This window comes from Mustelus asterias, chromosome 11 (assembly GCF_964213995.1).
Source record: "Mustelus asterias chromosome 11, sMusAst1.hap1.1, whole genome shotgun sequence".
NCBI lineage: Eukaryota > Metazoa > Chordata > Chondrichthyes > Carcharhiniformes > Triakidae > Mustelus > Mustelus asterias.
The window spans coordinates 47626444-47643473 of NC_135811.1; the positions used below are offsets into that span (position 1 = coordinate 47626444).

At 41.9% G+C, this 17030-nt stretch overlaps 1 protein-coding gene across 1 annotated transcript in view; it reads right to left on the reverse strand.

The window, feature by feature from the left end:
* Positions 1-1492: 1492 nt before the first annotated feature.
* Positions 1493-17030, reverse strand: part of hectd2 (HECT domain containing 2) — a 117446-nt gene continuing 101908 nt past the window's right edge. The window contains exons 19-21 of the mRNA XM_078222919.1: positions 14871-14986; positions 10568-10711; positions 1493-5341 (exon numbers count right to left, since the gene is read on the reverse strand). Coding sequence (XP_078079045.1) covers positions 5221-5341; positions 10568-10711; positions 14871-14986 — 381 coding nt within the window. The 3' untranslated portion in view covers positions 1493-5220. The remainder of the gene's footprint in view (positions 5342-10567; positions 10712-14870; positions 14987-17030) is intronic.

The following is a 17030-nucleotide window of genomic DNA, read 5'->3' on the forward strand; positions in this document are numbered from 1 at the left end:
CAATAATATGGTGTGCATGAGATTTGCGTGGCCTGTATTACTGAGGTTTGGCATAATTAGTCTTGGCCCAGATTGGGTCCAAATATGTATTAGAATAATAAGGAAGAGTGGTAAAATGCATTTTCTTATGTTTGCTGTTAACAATTTCACTGAAGGATTTAATGTACACAGTCTTATACAAGCGGATCAATGGGCAAGCATTAGTGAAAACATTGCAGGGGTAGTTCTGTCAATTCCTGCTTCTTGGCAGAGCGCCAAGTTCACATCAAATTTACACCGGGAATATGGCTGTAAAATATCGTGGCAATGGTGAATTCCTCACACGAAGCTTGGTGGATTTGTAACATTCCTTTCAGATGAGAAAGCCTGGGTAATACTGATGATAACCAACATCAATCTATATCTGGGTGTATGGAAAAAAGGGTTTTGAAAGTTTGAAGTCTTACTGTCTTCAGTAAATGTGTTAGACAGAAGATTATGGTGTTTAATGAGGCATCCAAAACTGCACAAAGTACTTTAATTATTGTCTTGTATTAATTTATTATATCTTTACTCTCATAATCAATGCTCCTGAATGCCAAAGTTTGTTATGGCTCCATGTATCCACACTCCGACTTCACGTCTGGAGGCACTGAATTCAAAGGTAGTAATTCAAGGTACTAGTTAGGTATTTCTTGAAGTATCAGGTGTGGAAACGCTATTGAAACTATGGAGAATGGGGTGATATACATTCACTAAGATAATGGCCAGAATTCTCCGACCTCGCACGCAGCTGGGATTTTCCAGTCCTGCTGCAGAATTCCGACCAATGGGCTGGACGTTCTGGCCGCACTTGCCCCGAAACCGGAAAATCCCGCCCGAGGTCAACCCCATGGTCCACCCCTCACGCTTCCCTTGGAGGGTGGAACGGGAAAATTCGCTGTCATATCAGGATATACAGATATAGCTTATGATGAGGTATTTGAAAAAGTAGCGAAACATCACGGGAGCACTGATGATTAAGAATAAATGGAATCCTATAGAAGAATTTTGAAAGGATTTGAGAAAATAACCCAATGAAGAAACTTCCATTGGTTGATGAATAAAGAGGCATAAATGAGGATCAGCACCACAAACATAGAAGAAAAAGGTTAGTAGATTTTGTTTTTCCCATTGTAAATTGTTAGAATATAGAAAGCATGATCTAAATGGTCATCAAAACTGGGGCAATTTAAGAGACAAGAGGAAAAATAAATTATGGATACAGAAAAACAGCTGGAAATAAGGTATAGAACTGATAATGGCACAAAACACGATGGACTGAATAGTTCCGTCAATCAAAACCTCAATAAAACAAAATTTACATAGCTAAGGACCAAAAAGCAGCAATATATGAGTGCAATATGCATAAATTATTCTATTTACTTAAAACACACTTTTAATCTTACATTGAGTCCAGTTTCCATATATTACATATAGTATGAAATGAAATAATAACACCTTTAGCAGCACAGGTAGTACACAAGTTTTCACAGATGCCAATTTTCATAGTAAGTTGGCCAACAAGCATTTTGTTAAAAACCAAAAATTTCAATTTCATAAGATTCTTGATATAAATCTCTCATTACTAAACTATATTATAAAACTCTACAGTTCTAAAAAATTTATGCAGTTAAAGTAAAATGCTGTGAGAATAAACTGCTGTAAATTTTTGCTCTGTACTCCACAGTGCTGCTCCATGTTGAAAATAAGTCATTGCCTATTGTTAGTTGGTCCATTCTCGAACGAAAAACATCTCTCTCAGAAGGAGTTGATATCTCAGCACAAAAAATAACGTCCATTCAACCGCTGAGCCTGTTCTGCCGTTGAATCATGGTTGGTTTGTACCTCAAGTCCATCAATCTGGGGCCCGTGACCCTTAACATCCACTTCTGACAAATCTAGTAATCTCAGTTTTGACATTTCCAAATACCGTTTAGATAGGATAAACCTCTGAATTATCTGTCTCATTACTCTGTTGTCAAACCTTATCCTAAATGGTAGCAGTAAGAAATCAGTCAACATTGATTCATTACTAGCTTATTAAATCTGGCAATATAATTCAGCAGCCACAAATCTGGAGGTGTACAGAACGGTGCACTAGTGGTGTGTTACCACTGTTCTTTCACATGAATATGACATTGGTGATAAGTCACCAGCAGAACAATATTCTGTTCATTCAAAGATTGAGTTTAAAAATGATTGTAAGGTACAATGCATCAGCCATAATTACAGCATCACATTACTGATTCATAAAACTGCTATCAGGAAAAATGTCATTACTCCGCTGTCAGTGTGCAAGTCTGTTCCATCAAAAAAAATTATAATTCCCAAATATCTCCTTGAATGTTGACCTGTAACATTAGGCTGTAATTTTCTGATACCGTGGAGACAGGTTTGGAGGCAATACTGGGAGGAAAATGAGAGATTCCGTGTCAGGGCAGCTCCCTTGTGTAATCCCATCTCTGAACGATCTTGCAGGAGATGGTGGCCTGACTGGCACCGGTACTCAGCAGCAGCAGCCATCTAATTTAGCTCAATTAATTCCCCCACTTAGTGATGCTGCTGGGGTCCTCCTGATGGCAGATGGGCCAAAGAGGTCTCCTTTACATTACTCCTCCACATTGAAGGCCTGGCAACAGGGGCAATACTTATTTGTTGTACTTTTATAACTCGGATGTGCCTTCGCATTCTCCTCCCTACGTTGGCACCACCCACCTCTGGCCGGACATCATAGAATCCCTACAGTGCAGAAGGAGGCTATTGTCCCATCGAGTCTGGCACCGACCACAATCCCACCCAGGCCCTATTCCCGTAACCCCACATATTTACTCTGCTAATCCTCTGACACTAGGGTCAATTTAGCATAGCCAATCAACCTAACCCGCACATCATTGGACTGTGGGAGGAAACTGGAGCACCCGGAGGAAACCCACGCAGACACGGGCCCGAGGCTGGAATTGAATCCGGGTCCCCGGTGCTGTGAAGTGGCAGTGCTAACCACTGTGCCACCCTGCGAGAGAGAGACATCATCGCAGGTCTTCCTATTTGGGCCGGAGGGTTCCCTGGTCTGCCCTTCATCCATAATCGGAAAGGAGTCCCAGAGGTTGCTTCTTGACTGGCTGCTTTAGGGAAGATTCCAAGCCAATTCCAAACCACTTCTGGGTTCCAAAGCTGGAACTGAGCCTGCGACAAGGTTCTGATCATCTCAACAAAATACAACCCACATACTGTTTCTCTCTCCACAAGTGCTGCCTAACCTGCCGAGTGTTTCCTGTTTTTATTATCTCCCTGAAGGGTTGCCTTGTGGGAATGGTGCTACGTTTCTGTTGAGACCAAGCTTGGTAGTTTTCCATGCTTCTCCTGTCAGTCCGAGAAAGGGGAAGGAGAAGTGAGTGTTTGGCACAGGCATGATCACGTACCATTCAGCGCTCCCTTATAGCAGATAAATGAAGATGTGCCGATGCTGCTTTGGCTTGCTGTTTCATTCTTTACTAGTCATTAGTTTTATTGTGCATTCCAGCTATGAATCTGCTGCTGAGACTTTGCAGGATGAATGCTGCCTGTGTACATTTTGCTTTGTATTGCGAATAGGAGGGGTTCATGTTCATTAGGTTGTCATGGAGAGATTGTATGGTGTGCAACAGAGCATTGAGCAAGCCAGCACAGGGTATGTATCCAAGGTTGTCGTGTATAGTTTTATCTCTTAGCCTTGCAAGTTGAAAGGAAGGTCAGAGCTTTTAGATGCCTCTATTTGTTGACAGTAAATATTCAAATCACAAGATCCTGACAAAGTTACTCCCTTAATGATTCAGTTTGAGGATTCAAGCTTTTTTGGCAAATATCTCAATTTTCCCAGAGCACTTTATTTTTTGACAAGAGTTAAAAATAATTACTTTTTCACTGTTATGAACCATCAATCCTAAGATCTTATATAAAAAATGAAGTTCATTGATTTATTAAGCGCTGTAAAATCTGGTTTCAGACTCCAGGTTCTGGGATCATACGTGGGTCTTAAGTCTGCACAGGGTCACGGCGTGGTCAGAGTAACTTAGGTGAGTGGATCTCTGAACAGATCATTTTCATATTTGCCATCCATTTCAGGACATTGGTGGGTGGATCCAGGAAGTGGGAGGCCCAATAGAGATACCCATAGCCAGGTCTGGATGGCAGCCTCACCCTGAGAGTTGAGTGTTGCTGAAGATGAGGGAGACCTAGGGGGAAGCTCATCAGTGATGAGTAAAATGTCTGAGTACTGCACTGAGAAGGCCAACTCCTTGAGTAGAGTCCCTCTGGCTGTTCCTGGGCCCTGTGAATATTGTGGCCCTGATGTTGCCAATTAATTCGGTGAGGCGCTAGCTTTCTGGGCTCCCAATACTATGGGCAGTGCCAGTATAAACTGGTCCTGATTGGGTCCTTAATTGGCCTCATTGCCTGCTCATCTTCACTGATCATGCTGCCAATTCCCATGGCAGCCTACCTTTGAACAAGTCACCTGGAGGTGAACAGCTTCAATCTTGACGGGGTTTCCCACTGTTTGCCCCCAACTCCTATTTCCAAACCTCTCTCCACTCCATTGGGCTGGGAAGTTTAGCCTCAGGGTTCAGAAACTCTCATGTAGCTTTATTGCTGCAGTTCTAGATTTTAAAAGCTAGAGATTTCAATAGAATATGGATTCCATCGCTTTTCCATAGCTAGATCAGGTCTACGATTTAATAACTTACTTATCGATTGCTTTAGCTGCCATGGTTGATGGATGAATATAATCCCTATTGAGGGTATTCTCAAAATAATAACCTTACAACTCAAAGACATAGTTTGGTATAAATCTGGAGCTGTAAGACACAAGGTGAAATTTTAACTCACTCAAAATGTAATTACGTACATAGTTAAAATCAGGCCCAATAATTTCTACTGAATTTTCATCTCATTTTACAAATGTAGCAGCAATTACTGTACATCACAAAACAGCAGCGATCCACAGTATTTAAATCCATTTTCTTTTTGGTTTTTTAGAACTCACTATAAAGTTGGAGTTTTTTTAAAGGGAAAAACTAAACTGAATGAAACAGAACTTACCCCATAGTACAGACACATTAAATTAAATACCATTTCGAGCACGTATATCGCACCAATCTCATTATTCTACTTTAAAAGCTCTGTGTAAATGCAAGTCGGTGTTGTGGTAAAGTTGTTTTGTTATTATTCCAGACCAAAACCCTCTGCATTTGAAATAGCAATCGTTAGCTTCTGTTTGAGTTCCTTCTTATTCTTGTATGGAGGCAGGCAGAGTTGATTGAAACAGGTGTGGGCGACAGGTAACCTGTTGGATCAGAAAGATGAACTTTAGAAATGCTTGTTCGAACACTGTATAAAAATGATCCTTTCCTTATACTCACTACCCACGATTCTGTTCTATACTTGACATGGTTTGTAAAGGTAGATACAAAATAATGTGGATACAAAACAATAATGTAGATTGGGCGTTTGACTGACACCTAATACTCCTCTTACCGGGCAGTTACACTACAAGCTTAGCATTAGAGCAATGTGATATCAAGTTTTTGTTTATTCATTTGCTGGACATAGGCATCGCTGACTGGCCAGCATTTATTGCCCATCCCTAGTTGCGTTTGAACTGAGTGGCTTGATTTGATTTGTCACAAGTATTGATATACAGTGAAAAGTACTGTTTCTTGCGCACTATGCAGACAAAGCATACCATTCATAGGGTAAATAGGAGAGAAGGAAAGGAGAAGATGCAGAATGTGTGAGCTAGGCTGTAGAGAAAGATCAACCTAAGGTAAGTCCATTCAAAGTTGAAGGCAGTAGGGAAGGAGCTGTTCTTGAGTTGCCATTTCAGAGGGCAGTTGAGAGTGAACCACATGGCTGTGGCTCAGCAATCACATGTAGGCCAGACCAGATAACGATGGCAGATTTCCTTCCCTAAATCATATGAGTGGACCAGAGGGTTTTTCTGACAATCGACAATGGTTTCATGGTCATCAGTAGATTCTTAATTCTAGATACTTTTTTATTGAATTCAAATTTCACTGTGGTGGGATTGGAACCCAGGTCTCCAGAACATTAGCTGAGTTTCTGGATTAATAGTCTAGGATGATACCACTAGGCCATTGCCTCCCCTTTTGTAGCAACCCTAAACTTATATTGTAGGTCTAGAGTTGGGTGACCTCTTAACAGCTGTGAAGTGCAATAGAAAAAAGCTAAAGGAAATGTTTTCCCACTGACATTCATCACTGAAGAGAGCAGATTAACCTCTGCGCACCAAATGCTTTTTGCTAACTGCTAAAAATGAGGCACGAATGTGATACCCTATTACTTCACTTTGATAGTACATAAATCTAGTGCAGCTGTATCAAACCTAATTTGGAAAGTGTACAGAAGGTGGGGGTTTATCCTCGATTTAGATGTTTAAAACAGAGGTATTCTCCCCACCCCATTTAACTTCTGCTGTTTGGGGGACAGCTCTGCCAGTGGGCATATTCAGTTAGGAAAGATCTCTGTATTTGTACCTAAGTTCTAGCCATGTAATGAGAACAGGATTTTCCCTGACTGGAACCCAACTAGGACTACAAGCATCAGATCATTAGCCGCAGTGTAAATGCATCCTCAAACGTGTAGTTCTAAGATATAATTACCAAGAATTGTGCCAAATTACTAAAACTAGTCTTGATTCATCATTTAAAGTTAGTTTAGTACAATAATAGCTGGAGTATTTCAAAGAAGTTTCACATTTGTTTCTGATTTTCTTCCCGTCTACACAGCAGCCACAGCTCTGCATACACTGGATAAGCAAGTATAGGTATGACAATGGTGAACAGTTTTAGATCGTGCTACATGCATTAAGATAAGCCTGAATGTTTTTGACAGACCGTAACAAAGTTGCGGAGTCAAAAAGCGCTGAAAATGCAGAGTGGTGACTGCAAAGGAAACAGTGCTGAGTTAGTGCTCAAATAATGAGCTGATGAGCAGACGAGATCCCTCATGGCACAGCCTGTTGGTTTTGTCAGTAGAACACCATGTCAAGAGGAACAGTGTCATAGAATCCCTACAGTGCAGAAGGAAGTCATTCGGTCCATCGAGTCTGCATCAACTCTCTAACAGAATAGCTTACCCAGATCCTCTGCCCCCACTATCCCAGTGTCGGGTTCGCTCAGTCGGAAAGGCCAGAGTGTGGACTGGATCGATGGGGGGGCAAGTGGGAGTCAAAAAAAATCATAAAAATCAGGTCAGAGAAGGTTACGACTGTAACAGGTGGCTCCAGGAGTTGCTGAACAATAAACTGCATAAAAAACCATTACTTTGTGGTGTGCTCCTGCCACATTTCGCCTTCATGGACGGAGCTTTGGGAAAGCGTGCAAAAGCAGCTAAGTGATACTCATCCAGGGTATTACAGAAGGAAGGAAGGTCAAAGAGATATTGTCAGCACGTCCTCAGAATTTCCCAGTTTGAATTGCAGTTTGATCTACCACCCAAATTCAAAGGCTTAAACAGTGTACAGAGCAATGCTTTCTTGATTCAGGGGTGTCTGAATCAGATAAGCACACCACAAAAATTCACCTAGCATTTGAGAATAAAGTTCTCCACAGGTAGAACAGGTCAGGATTAACAGGAGAAGTAAAATACTCCAAAAGCTGTGGTTCACATTGGAAGATCTGTTCAGGATCAAGTTAAACTTGCATACTCATTGACTAGAATTCTTATCTTGACAATCGCTTCAGCAGCAGGTGCAGAGTAAAGAACTGTGCATTTTATGATGCAGAGCTAACAGACAGAATTGTGGAGTTGGTGATTGCATCTACTCCCATGAAAGCATTCCAGAAAGATCTGCTAGACAAGCCCAAAATGTCAAGTGTCAAAGAGCTACTCAAGGATTAACGCAAGTATGAAGTGATTCTGGCAGGTCAAGACTTACAGTAAAACCTCAATTGTTTGCACACTCACAATCCATGGAATTAGTCAGACATCACAATTCAGATCAACCTCAGAAACTACTCTTTGCTTTTGGAGAAGATATATCGAGGGTCAGGATATATGCACATTTGTTGGAAAATTGATTAGTTGGTGACAGGCAGCATGGCTTTGTGTGGGGAAGGTCATGTCTCACCAACTTGATTGAGTTTTTTTGATGAAGTGACAAAGAAAATTGATGAGGGAAGGGCTGTGGATGTAGTTTATATGGACTTTAGTAAGGTGTTTGATAAGGTCCCACATGGCAGACTGATATGAAAACTAAAATCACATGGGATTTGGTGTGGCCTGGCTAGATGGATACAGAACTGGCTTGGTTGTAGAATGATGTGGAGATGCCGGCGTTGGACTGGGGTAAACACAGTAAGAAGTTTAACAACACCAGGTTAAAGTCCAACAGGTTTATTTGGTAGCAAAAGCCACACAAGCTTTCGAGGCTCTGAGCCCCTTCTTCAGGTGAGTGAAGAAGGGGCTCAGAGCCTCGAAAGCTTGTGTGGCTTTTGCTACCAAATAAACCTGTTGGACTTTAACCTGGTGTTGTTAAACTTCTTACTTGGTTGTAGAAGACAGAGAGTAGCAGTGTAGGGGTGTTTTTCAGAATGGAGATCTGTAGCTAGTGGTGTTCCGCAGGGATCAGTGCTGGGACCTCTGTTGTTTGCAGTATATACAAATGATCTGGAGGAAAATGTAGGTGGTCTGATTAGTAAGTTTGCAGATGACACAAAGATCGGTGGAGTTGCTGATAGTGCCGAGGATTGTCAGAGGACACAACAGGATATAGATAGATTGGAGACTTGGGCACAGAAATGGCAGATAGAGTTTAAATGCAAGCTGATGCATTTTGGAGGATCAAATTTAGGTATAAATTATGCTATAAATGGCAGAACCCACAGGAATCTTAACACACAGAGGGATCTGGGCATGCAGGTCCACAGTTCCCTAAAAGTGGCAACAGAGGTGGCCAAGGTGTTTAAGAACGCATATGGCATGCTTGCCTTCATCAGCCGGAGCATGAGTACAGGGAAATATGTTACAGCTATATAAAACCTTGGTTAGGCTGCATTTGGAGTATTGCATGCAGTTCTGGTCACCACACTACCAGAAGGACGTGTAAGCTTTGAAGAGAGTGTAAAGAAGGTTCACCAGGATGTTGCCTGGTCTCAATGGTGTTGACTATGAGGAGAGGTTGAATAAACTAGGATTGTTGTCACTGGAAAGACAGAGACTGAGGGGAGACCTGATAGAGGTCTACAAAATTATGAGAGGCGAAGACAGGGTGGTTGCCAGAGGTTTTTTCCAAGTGTGGAAGTGTCAGTTACAAGGGGGCATAGGTTCAAGGTGAGAGGGGGAAAGTTTAAAGGAGATGTGCGAGGGAAGTTTTTCACACATGGAGTGGTGGATGCCTGGAACGTGCTGCCAGAGGATGTGGTGGAAGCAGGCACATTAGCAACGTTTAAAAGGCATCTGGATGGGAAAGAATAGAGGGGTACGGACCGAGTAAGGGCAGAAGCTTTCTTTTTTAAGTTAGGCCATCATGATTGACACAGGCTTGGAGGGCCTGTTCCTGTGCTGTACTTTTCTTTGTTCTCCTATCACCTTAATTCATGACCTAACATTGAAATGCCCAGAATATTTTGGCAGTTTCAAGGGAGCTGCAACATTACACTTGCAGATGAATGAAAGTCTATCAATTGATGCACCATAAGTGCAGCATCTACCTACAAGACAAATTGAAGGTCGAACTAGACAAAATGGAGAAAGACCAGAGGAGAAAGATCAGAGGAGTACAAGAGCACACTGATTAGTGCAGCTCAATTACATGGTTCACAAAGCAGGAAGGATCATTGAGAGTATGTCTTGATCCGTGATGTTTAAACAAAGACTTGAAATTTGTCCATGCAAAATACCCACAAGGGAAGAGTTAAATTTGAAATTTGCAGATGCAAACTTCTTCTCAAAGATTGATGCCAAGTATGGTTACTGGGCCGTATATGTTGTGGAGAAGTCCCAAGAGCTACTACATTTTGTATCCCATTTGAACGATATTGTTTTCAACAACGTCCTTTTGGGCTATCTGTTAGCTAGGATCTCTTTCAAGCTCACAAGGACCACAATACTGTGAATCATCATTGAAGGGTGGCCTGATTCAAGTCAGCATGACCACGAACACGTGAGACCATTTTAGCCTTATCGGGATGAGCTATGCATCTTCTAGGGACTCGTATTTAAAGACAGGCAGGTCATCATACTGGAATCTTTGTGACCTGATATTCTTCAAAAATGTTGTCACTCACACATGGGCATAGATTGGACTAGAAGAGACAGTGTGTTGGCCGGGTATGAACAGTGATATTGAAGTCATCATCAAGACGTACAGGGCACATCCAGAGTATATGTCAAGTCAGCACAAAGCACCATTGAGTCCATATGAAGTACCTCCCCATCTCCAAAATTTCATCTGAATTTGCACTGTGGCATAATCCATCTGTATTATATGATATAGCTGTTGTGGGAAAGATTGTAACAATGTGACATTGGAATAATGAAGACATCTTACCAATCAGTGGGCACATCAATTTTCGTAATTTTAAAACTGAGATCTGCAAGTCCACCAACTGGAACTCGATCGCTTCCAGTAGTAAAATGTAGAAGTTGTTTCTGGAGCTCGAGACCGAATCCAAAAACCACATCCCAGAAGTACCTACCAGAAAAAGATCAGAGCGGAAAATATCACAATACAATTGATATAAGGAGTATACATGCACTCATTGACTTAGCTTCTCGGGAGCGGAGACAGCCAGACCTGTGAGGAACACACTGTACTGAGGAGAGGCTAAAGAGAGAGCCAGGCTCAGGGCCTTCACTCACCTTCACAAGATGGAGACACCGAGGCCAGCGAGGGACCCACTGTACTGAGGAGAGGATAAAGAGAGAGCCAGGCTCAGGGCCTTCACTCACCTTCACAAGATGGAGACATCCAGGCCAGCGAGGGACACACTGTACTGAGGAGAGGATAAAGAGAGAGCCAGGCTCAGGGCTTTCACTCACCTTCTCGGGAGTGGAGACATCCAGACCAGCAAGGGACACACTGTAGTGAGGCAAAGGGCTGAGTTTGGAAAACAATCAGGAATGACATTGCAGGATAACGTTACTTTCATTGGTTGGTAGGTAACTGCTAATTTGAATTATAATTTGCTATTCTAATTTGCTTCTAGATTAAAGGTAAAGGAGAAATATTTTACAAATCAAGAAGCTAAAAACCAATTGAACATTTTAATTTATTTCTGAAGATCAAACGCAGTGTTCTAAGGCTCACCAAATTTTCTCTGAAGCCTCAGCCTTGATAAATGCCTTTCTCCCAGCGTGAAGGCATACAAAATGCTCAGAAAAAAATTATGTAATAGCATGACCTGATTTAACAGCTAGAATATCAGGAACATTGATGATATTATTGGTAGTGAAGTGCATATCTAACCGCTCTAGATGCACACTAGAAGACTGTCAGTCATGTGTACTTTCTCATTCACCCAATAGTACCTATTGATGCAGCCAACTTCAACAGTTAGTCCACCCATGTGCATAAACAGGCTTTGTACCAAGACTGGATTTTTAAAACTATATCCTCTACTGGTTTCCTGGAAGTTTCTCCAGCCAAATTTGTTCTGCTAGAGAATCCACAATCCTATCCTCATTGCCAGACTGAGATGTCTTTGCAGGACAGAGGAGAGATTGTAGCAGCACATGGAGTTCAAAGTACCCAACTCAAAACTAGTTCATTCCAACATACACACACAAATGACCACAACAACGTGCTATTACATAACTGTCACTTACTCCCTGCATGATTGGAATTCTTTTGAGGTAACAAATGTGCTTAGTTCTATCTCAAAGGGACAGGGGTACCAACAATCTCCCATGGATGAAAAACAGCTTGCTTAGCATCCCTCTTTCATTTGCCTCCAAAGCATGCCTTGTACCTGAATGAAAAGAAGTAACTCTAATGCGAGGTGCAACACTTTCCATTTCTCACACCGTCCATATGGTGAACTCTGCAAGTACCAGTTTTGTGCTGTGTCAGTGGTAACTTGGTTTTGAGACTGCTCCAAAAACTCTTTAACATTGGAGCTTGCAGGCAGATGGAAGAGATTTCTATTTCACCTGTCTAAGCTGACATCTATTGATGCAGCCAACTTCAATGGTGGAACCTAGTTCCCAGAGGTGGAAGAGAGAATTATGATGCTGAACAATCCAGTCACATTTCTGTCAGGAAGCAATGCGTAAATAAAGGTAATTGCATACTAACCATTCTTGCTCTGAATTGCTAAAACCTGTTCTCTATGCCCTTATGCTTCTCCATCTTAAAAGTCCTTCCTTCCATTTTATACAGACATTTCTGCAGTGCTGTTCAGTATCCATTCTCTTCCACCAGCCTGCCACCACCACCCCCACCCCCCAACCTCAATGTAAAGCACATTGGGAATGTTTCTACATTAAATGTACTATGAAAATATAAGTTGCTGTTCACTGTGGCACAGAACCAATTATTATCTCACTGGATTCCATCCTCCCCATTGGGCCTAATAACCCTTGCTATAACACCTTAGCTATAGATCAGCCCAAACCCAACCCACTAATTTGATGGCTCCGCAAAACAATTAGAACCAGTCAGTAAATCCTCGACAATGGTTTAAACTCATCTGAACTGCAGAACATGAAGCAAACGCACAAACTCTATAATAAAGTAAGCACCTTCCCACTAATTATAACAAGGCTTTTGAAAATAAATCCACACTATAGTATCACAAACAATAATCTGGGTAGTACTGTTTCAGAAGGATGGCGGCTGTGATTATATTCTTCCTTATGGAAAGGAAACTACCCCATAATTTTATTGAATTCAACAACATGGATAAGGACTACCCTCATTTTAAGTACAGTAAGAAGTCTCACAACACCAGGTTAAAGTCCAACAGGTTTATTTGGTATCATGAGCTTTCGGAGCGCCGGTCCTTCATCAGGCGAGTCACTCACCTGATGAAGGAGCAGCGCTCCGAAAGTTCGTGATTCCAAATAAACCTGTTGGACTTTAACCTGGTGTTGTGAGACTTCTTACTGTGCCCATCCCAGTCCAACGCTGGCATTTCCACATCATTTTAAGTAGTAAACTGCAGGACTGAAAGTTAGGAATTGAAATCATAGAATGGTTTACAGAAAAGGAGGCTATTTGGCCTGTTAGGTTCATGGCAGCCCTCTTCAAGAGCTCCCCTGCATTTCCCTGTCACCCTGCAATGATTGTTTTTTCGACAATAATTGTCAATTTTCTTTATAAAAACTTACATCTGCCTCCATCACCCTCCCTGGCTGTGCAATCCAGATCCGGACAACTCACTATGTAAAAAAGGTGTTTGTTCATGTTGCCCCTGCTTTGTTTGCCGAGCATCTTAATTCAGTTGCTGCGAATGGGAACAGTTTATTCCTATCTACTCTGTCCAGACCCCTCACGATTCTGAACTCCTGATTAAATCTCCTCTCAGCCTTCTCTTCTTTAAAGAAGTCAGCCCCAGCTTCACCATCTGTCCTCATAACTGAAGTCCATCATCCATGAAGAGCTTTCATAAATCCTTTCTGCACCCTCCCCAAGTGTCTTCACACCCTTCCTATAGCATGGGGTTCAGAATTAGAGGCAATGGCCTAGTGGTATTATCGCTAGACTAACAATCCAGAAATTCAGCTAATGTTCTGGGGACCCGAGTTCAAATCCCACCACGGCAGATGGGAGAATTTGAATCCAATTTAAAAAAAACTGGAATTAAGAATCTGCTGATGACCATGAAGCCATTGTCGATTGTCAGAAAATTCCATCTGATTCATTAATCTCCTCCAGGGAAGGAAATCTGCCGTCCTTACCTGGTCTGGCCTACATGTGACTCCACAGCCAGAGCAACGTAGTTGATTCTCAACTGCTGTCAGGCAACTAGGGATGGGCAATAAATGCTGGCCAGCCAGCAACGCCATTGTCCCATGAATGAATAAAAACAAAAGATTCAATATTTCAGTTGAGGCTGAAATGTTCACCACAGCCAGCCTGAGAGGAGTTAGGAAAGGGAGATGAAAGAACAAGTCAGATTAGAAACAGAGACTTGCATTTGTATAGCAACTTCATGGCTCCAGGATGTTCCACAACACTTTACAGCCAAGTACTTTCAAATATAATTACTGCTGTAATGTAGGAAATGTGGCAATCTGCAAGGCTCCACACAAACAGTGATGAGACAGTGACTAGATAATCTGTGTTAGTGATGTTTGCCGAGACGTAAATAGTGGTCAGGACACCGGGGAATTCCTCTGCTCTTCTTTCAAAATTGTCCCATAGGATCTTTCGGTCACACCCGCAAGGGTGAAAGAAGCTCCTCGGTTTAACGTCTTATCTGAAAGCAAACAGCCCCAGCGGCGCAGAGCCCCCATCACCCACAGTGGTGCAGCGCCCACAGCGGCCCCATTGCCGCAGCACTCACAGCGGCAGTGTCAAGCTAGAATTTACCCCCCCAGCATTTGGAGTGGAACTTGAATGCATAACCACCTGACATAGAGGCAAGAATGCCAGTGAGCCATGACTGGCATCTCTGGAAATAGATGCCCTGAATGAACATTAGACCAGGCTAGTATTTTGTACCATCACTATAAAAGTTTAAAGATGCCCCAGCAGCAACTTTGTTCTAATTCTCTGAAAACACAAACCAGATCTTGTTTAAAACAGACACCATTGCAAATGCGCACACCAGTGCAAATGCGCACACCAAAAACAAACACAATTACAAATATAGAGTTTACGTAATTATGTGGAGAATTGGATGGTCTACCTTATTGTGGGGTCTATCTTTGAGTAACCTTCATACTGTGTAATCTTCTGCAGCGCATAAATGTCCAACTCGGGACTCCCACACACAAGAATTTCCACTTCTTCTGGGAGAAGCAACTGTGGAAGAATCAGCCTTTTAAATTAAATTTTGCTCTCACATCGCCATGAAAGAAATCAATCACATTATACCACAAAATGTTGAATCACAAGATTTCCACATTGTGCCCTGACAACTGCATGGAGAGGCAATATAAGATATAGGATGCAACTCAAAATAGGGGTCAGGAGCAGAGGGACCTTTGGTGTATCTGTGCATACATCTTTGATGCTGGCAGGATATATTGAGAAAGCAGTTAATAAAGCATACAGCATCCTAGGCTCCATTAATAGGGACATGAAGTACAAGAGCAAGGAGGTTTTGCTGAACTTGTAAAAGACTCCAGTTCGAAGACACTAATGAGACCGCAGCTGGAGTATTGCGTCCAGTTCTGGATGTTGCACTTTAGCAAAGATATAAAGTCATTAGAGAGGGTGCAGAAAAGATTAATGAGAATGGTTCCAGGGATGAGGAACTCCAGTCACAAAGACTGTTTGGAGAAGCTCAGATTATTTTCCCTGGGAGAAAAGAAGGCTGAAAGGAGATTTGATAGAGGTATTCAAAATTGAGGGGTCTGGATAGAGTAGATAGGGAGAAACTGTACCCAGTCATGGGAGGATTGTGAGAGGGCACAGATTTAAAGTAATTGACAAAAGAAGCAATGGTGACATGAGGAAAATCCTTTTCATGCAGCGAGTGGTTAAGGTTTGGAATGCATTGTCTGAGAATATGATGGAGGCAAGTTCAATTAAGACTTTCAAAAGGGAGTTAGAATGTTAGCTGAAAAGGAAGAGTGTGCAGAGTTACAAGAAGGTGGACAATGGTACCAGGTTAATTGATCAGTGGGCCAAATTGCCTCATTCTATGCTGTAACAATTCTGTGAATCTGCGATGCGGGGATCTCTTGCAAGACAGGCATTTATTGTTTTTCTCTAGTTGTCTATGAGATATTAGCGGGCTTCCTTCATGATCCTCCATCTGTACCAAGGTACTTCCACAATGCTGTCAAGTAGGGCCCCAGCAGCAATGAATGAACAGTGGTGTATGTCCAACTCTCCGGGCGGTGTGATTTGCAGCTGGTGGTGCTCCTATGCACCTGTTGTCTTCCAGGTCATGGAGTTCACATGGTTGTGAGGTGCTGACAAAAATTCAAACAAGATCAGACTAATTTGCAGAGTATGTAGTTACAAACCATATTTTGTAAGAATACGGATGAGTTGCAAATAGAGCCTAGCAGCCAAAGTGGAAGAATTAAGGTTGGAATTAAATACGAGGGCGATCAAGGATATGACACATTCTTTAAGGTCATTCAGGACAGCAAAGGAATTTGCATTGTTGGTTTAATTAGCAGAAAAGAGGATGTCAAGGCTCTATTAATGGTAAATGAGGGAGTTGCCTAGAAAATTCCAGCAGCTCATATGCTCCAGTTGAAAGATCTGGGGTGTGTTTTGCTCTTGTGCCAAGTTCAAGTAACGCTATTACACTAAACAGGAGTGGATGGTTTATAATGGGATTTTAGTAAAATTGCTTGAATTGAGGAGGATGATAATGGATTTTGATAAAATAATATTCAAAATATGTTTTACATTATTCTTGAAGAGAGCTATGAAAGTTAGAACAGTGGAGGACACATTAATTTAGCAAGGTGAAGGAGAGATATTTTTAACTCCAGAAGATCGAAGTCAGATGACTCAACTAAACTAACTGAAGCAGCAGGGATATCGGAACAAAAGTAACCACACGCAGCAATGACAACCTCAAAAGGGTGTAATTATTCTTCGTGGCTACCCAGGAATTATAGAGTACTCAATGCAATTTAATGACTACTGGGATGTTTTTGTGAAGCAGAGCCACCTCGCAAAGCTAATAATCACTTTCTAACCCAGTTTAATTACAATATTGTATTAGAAAATGTAACTATATACTATTCAGGTAATGTAATGTGTAGCATAAGTATAACCTGGAACTCCCTTGCACTGAATGGATTTATACCAATTCCTGTGCAGAGTTTTTTGATGGGAATGCACACCTTCCCGTTTGGCCATTATCCCCACAAGCCTGATG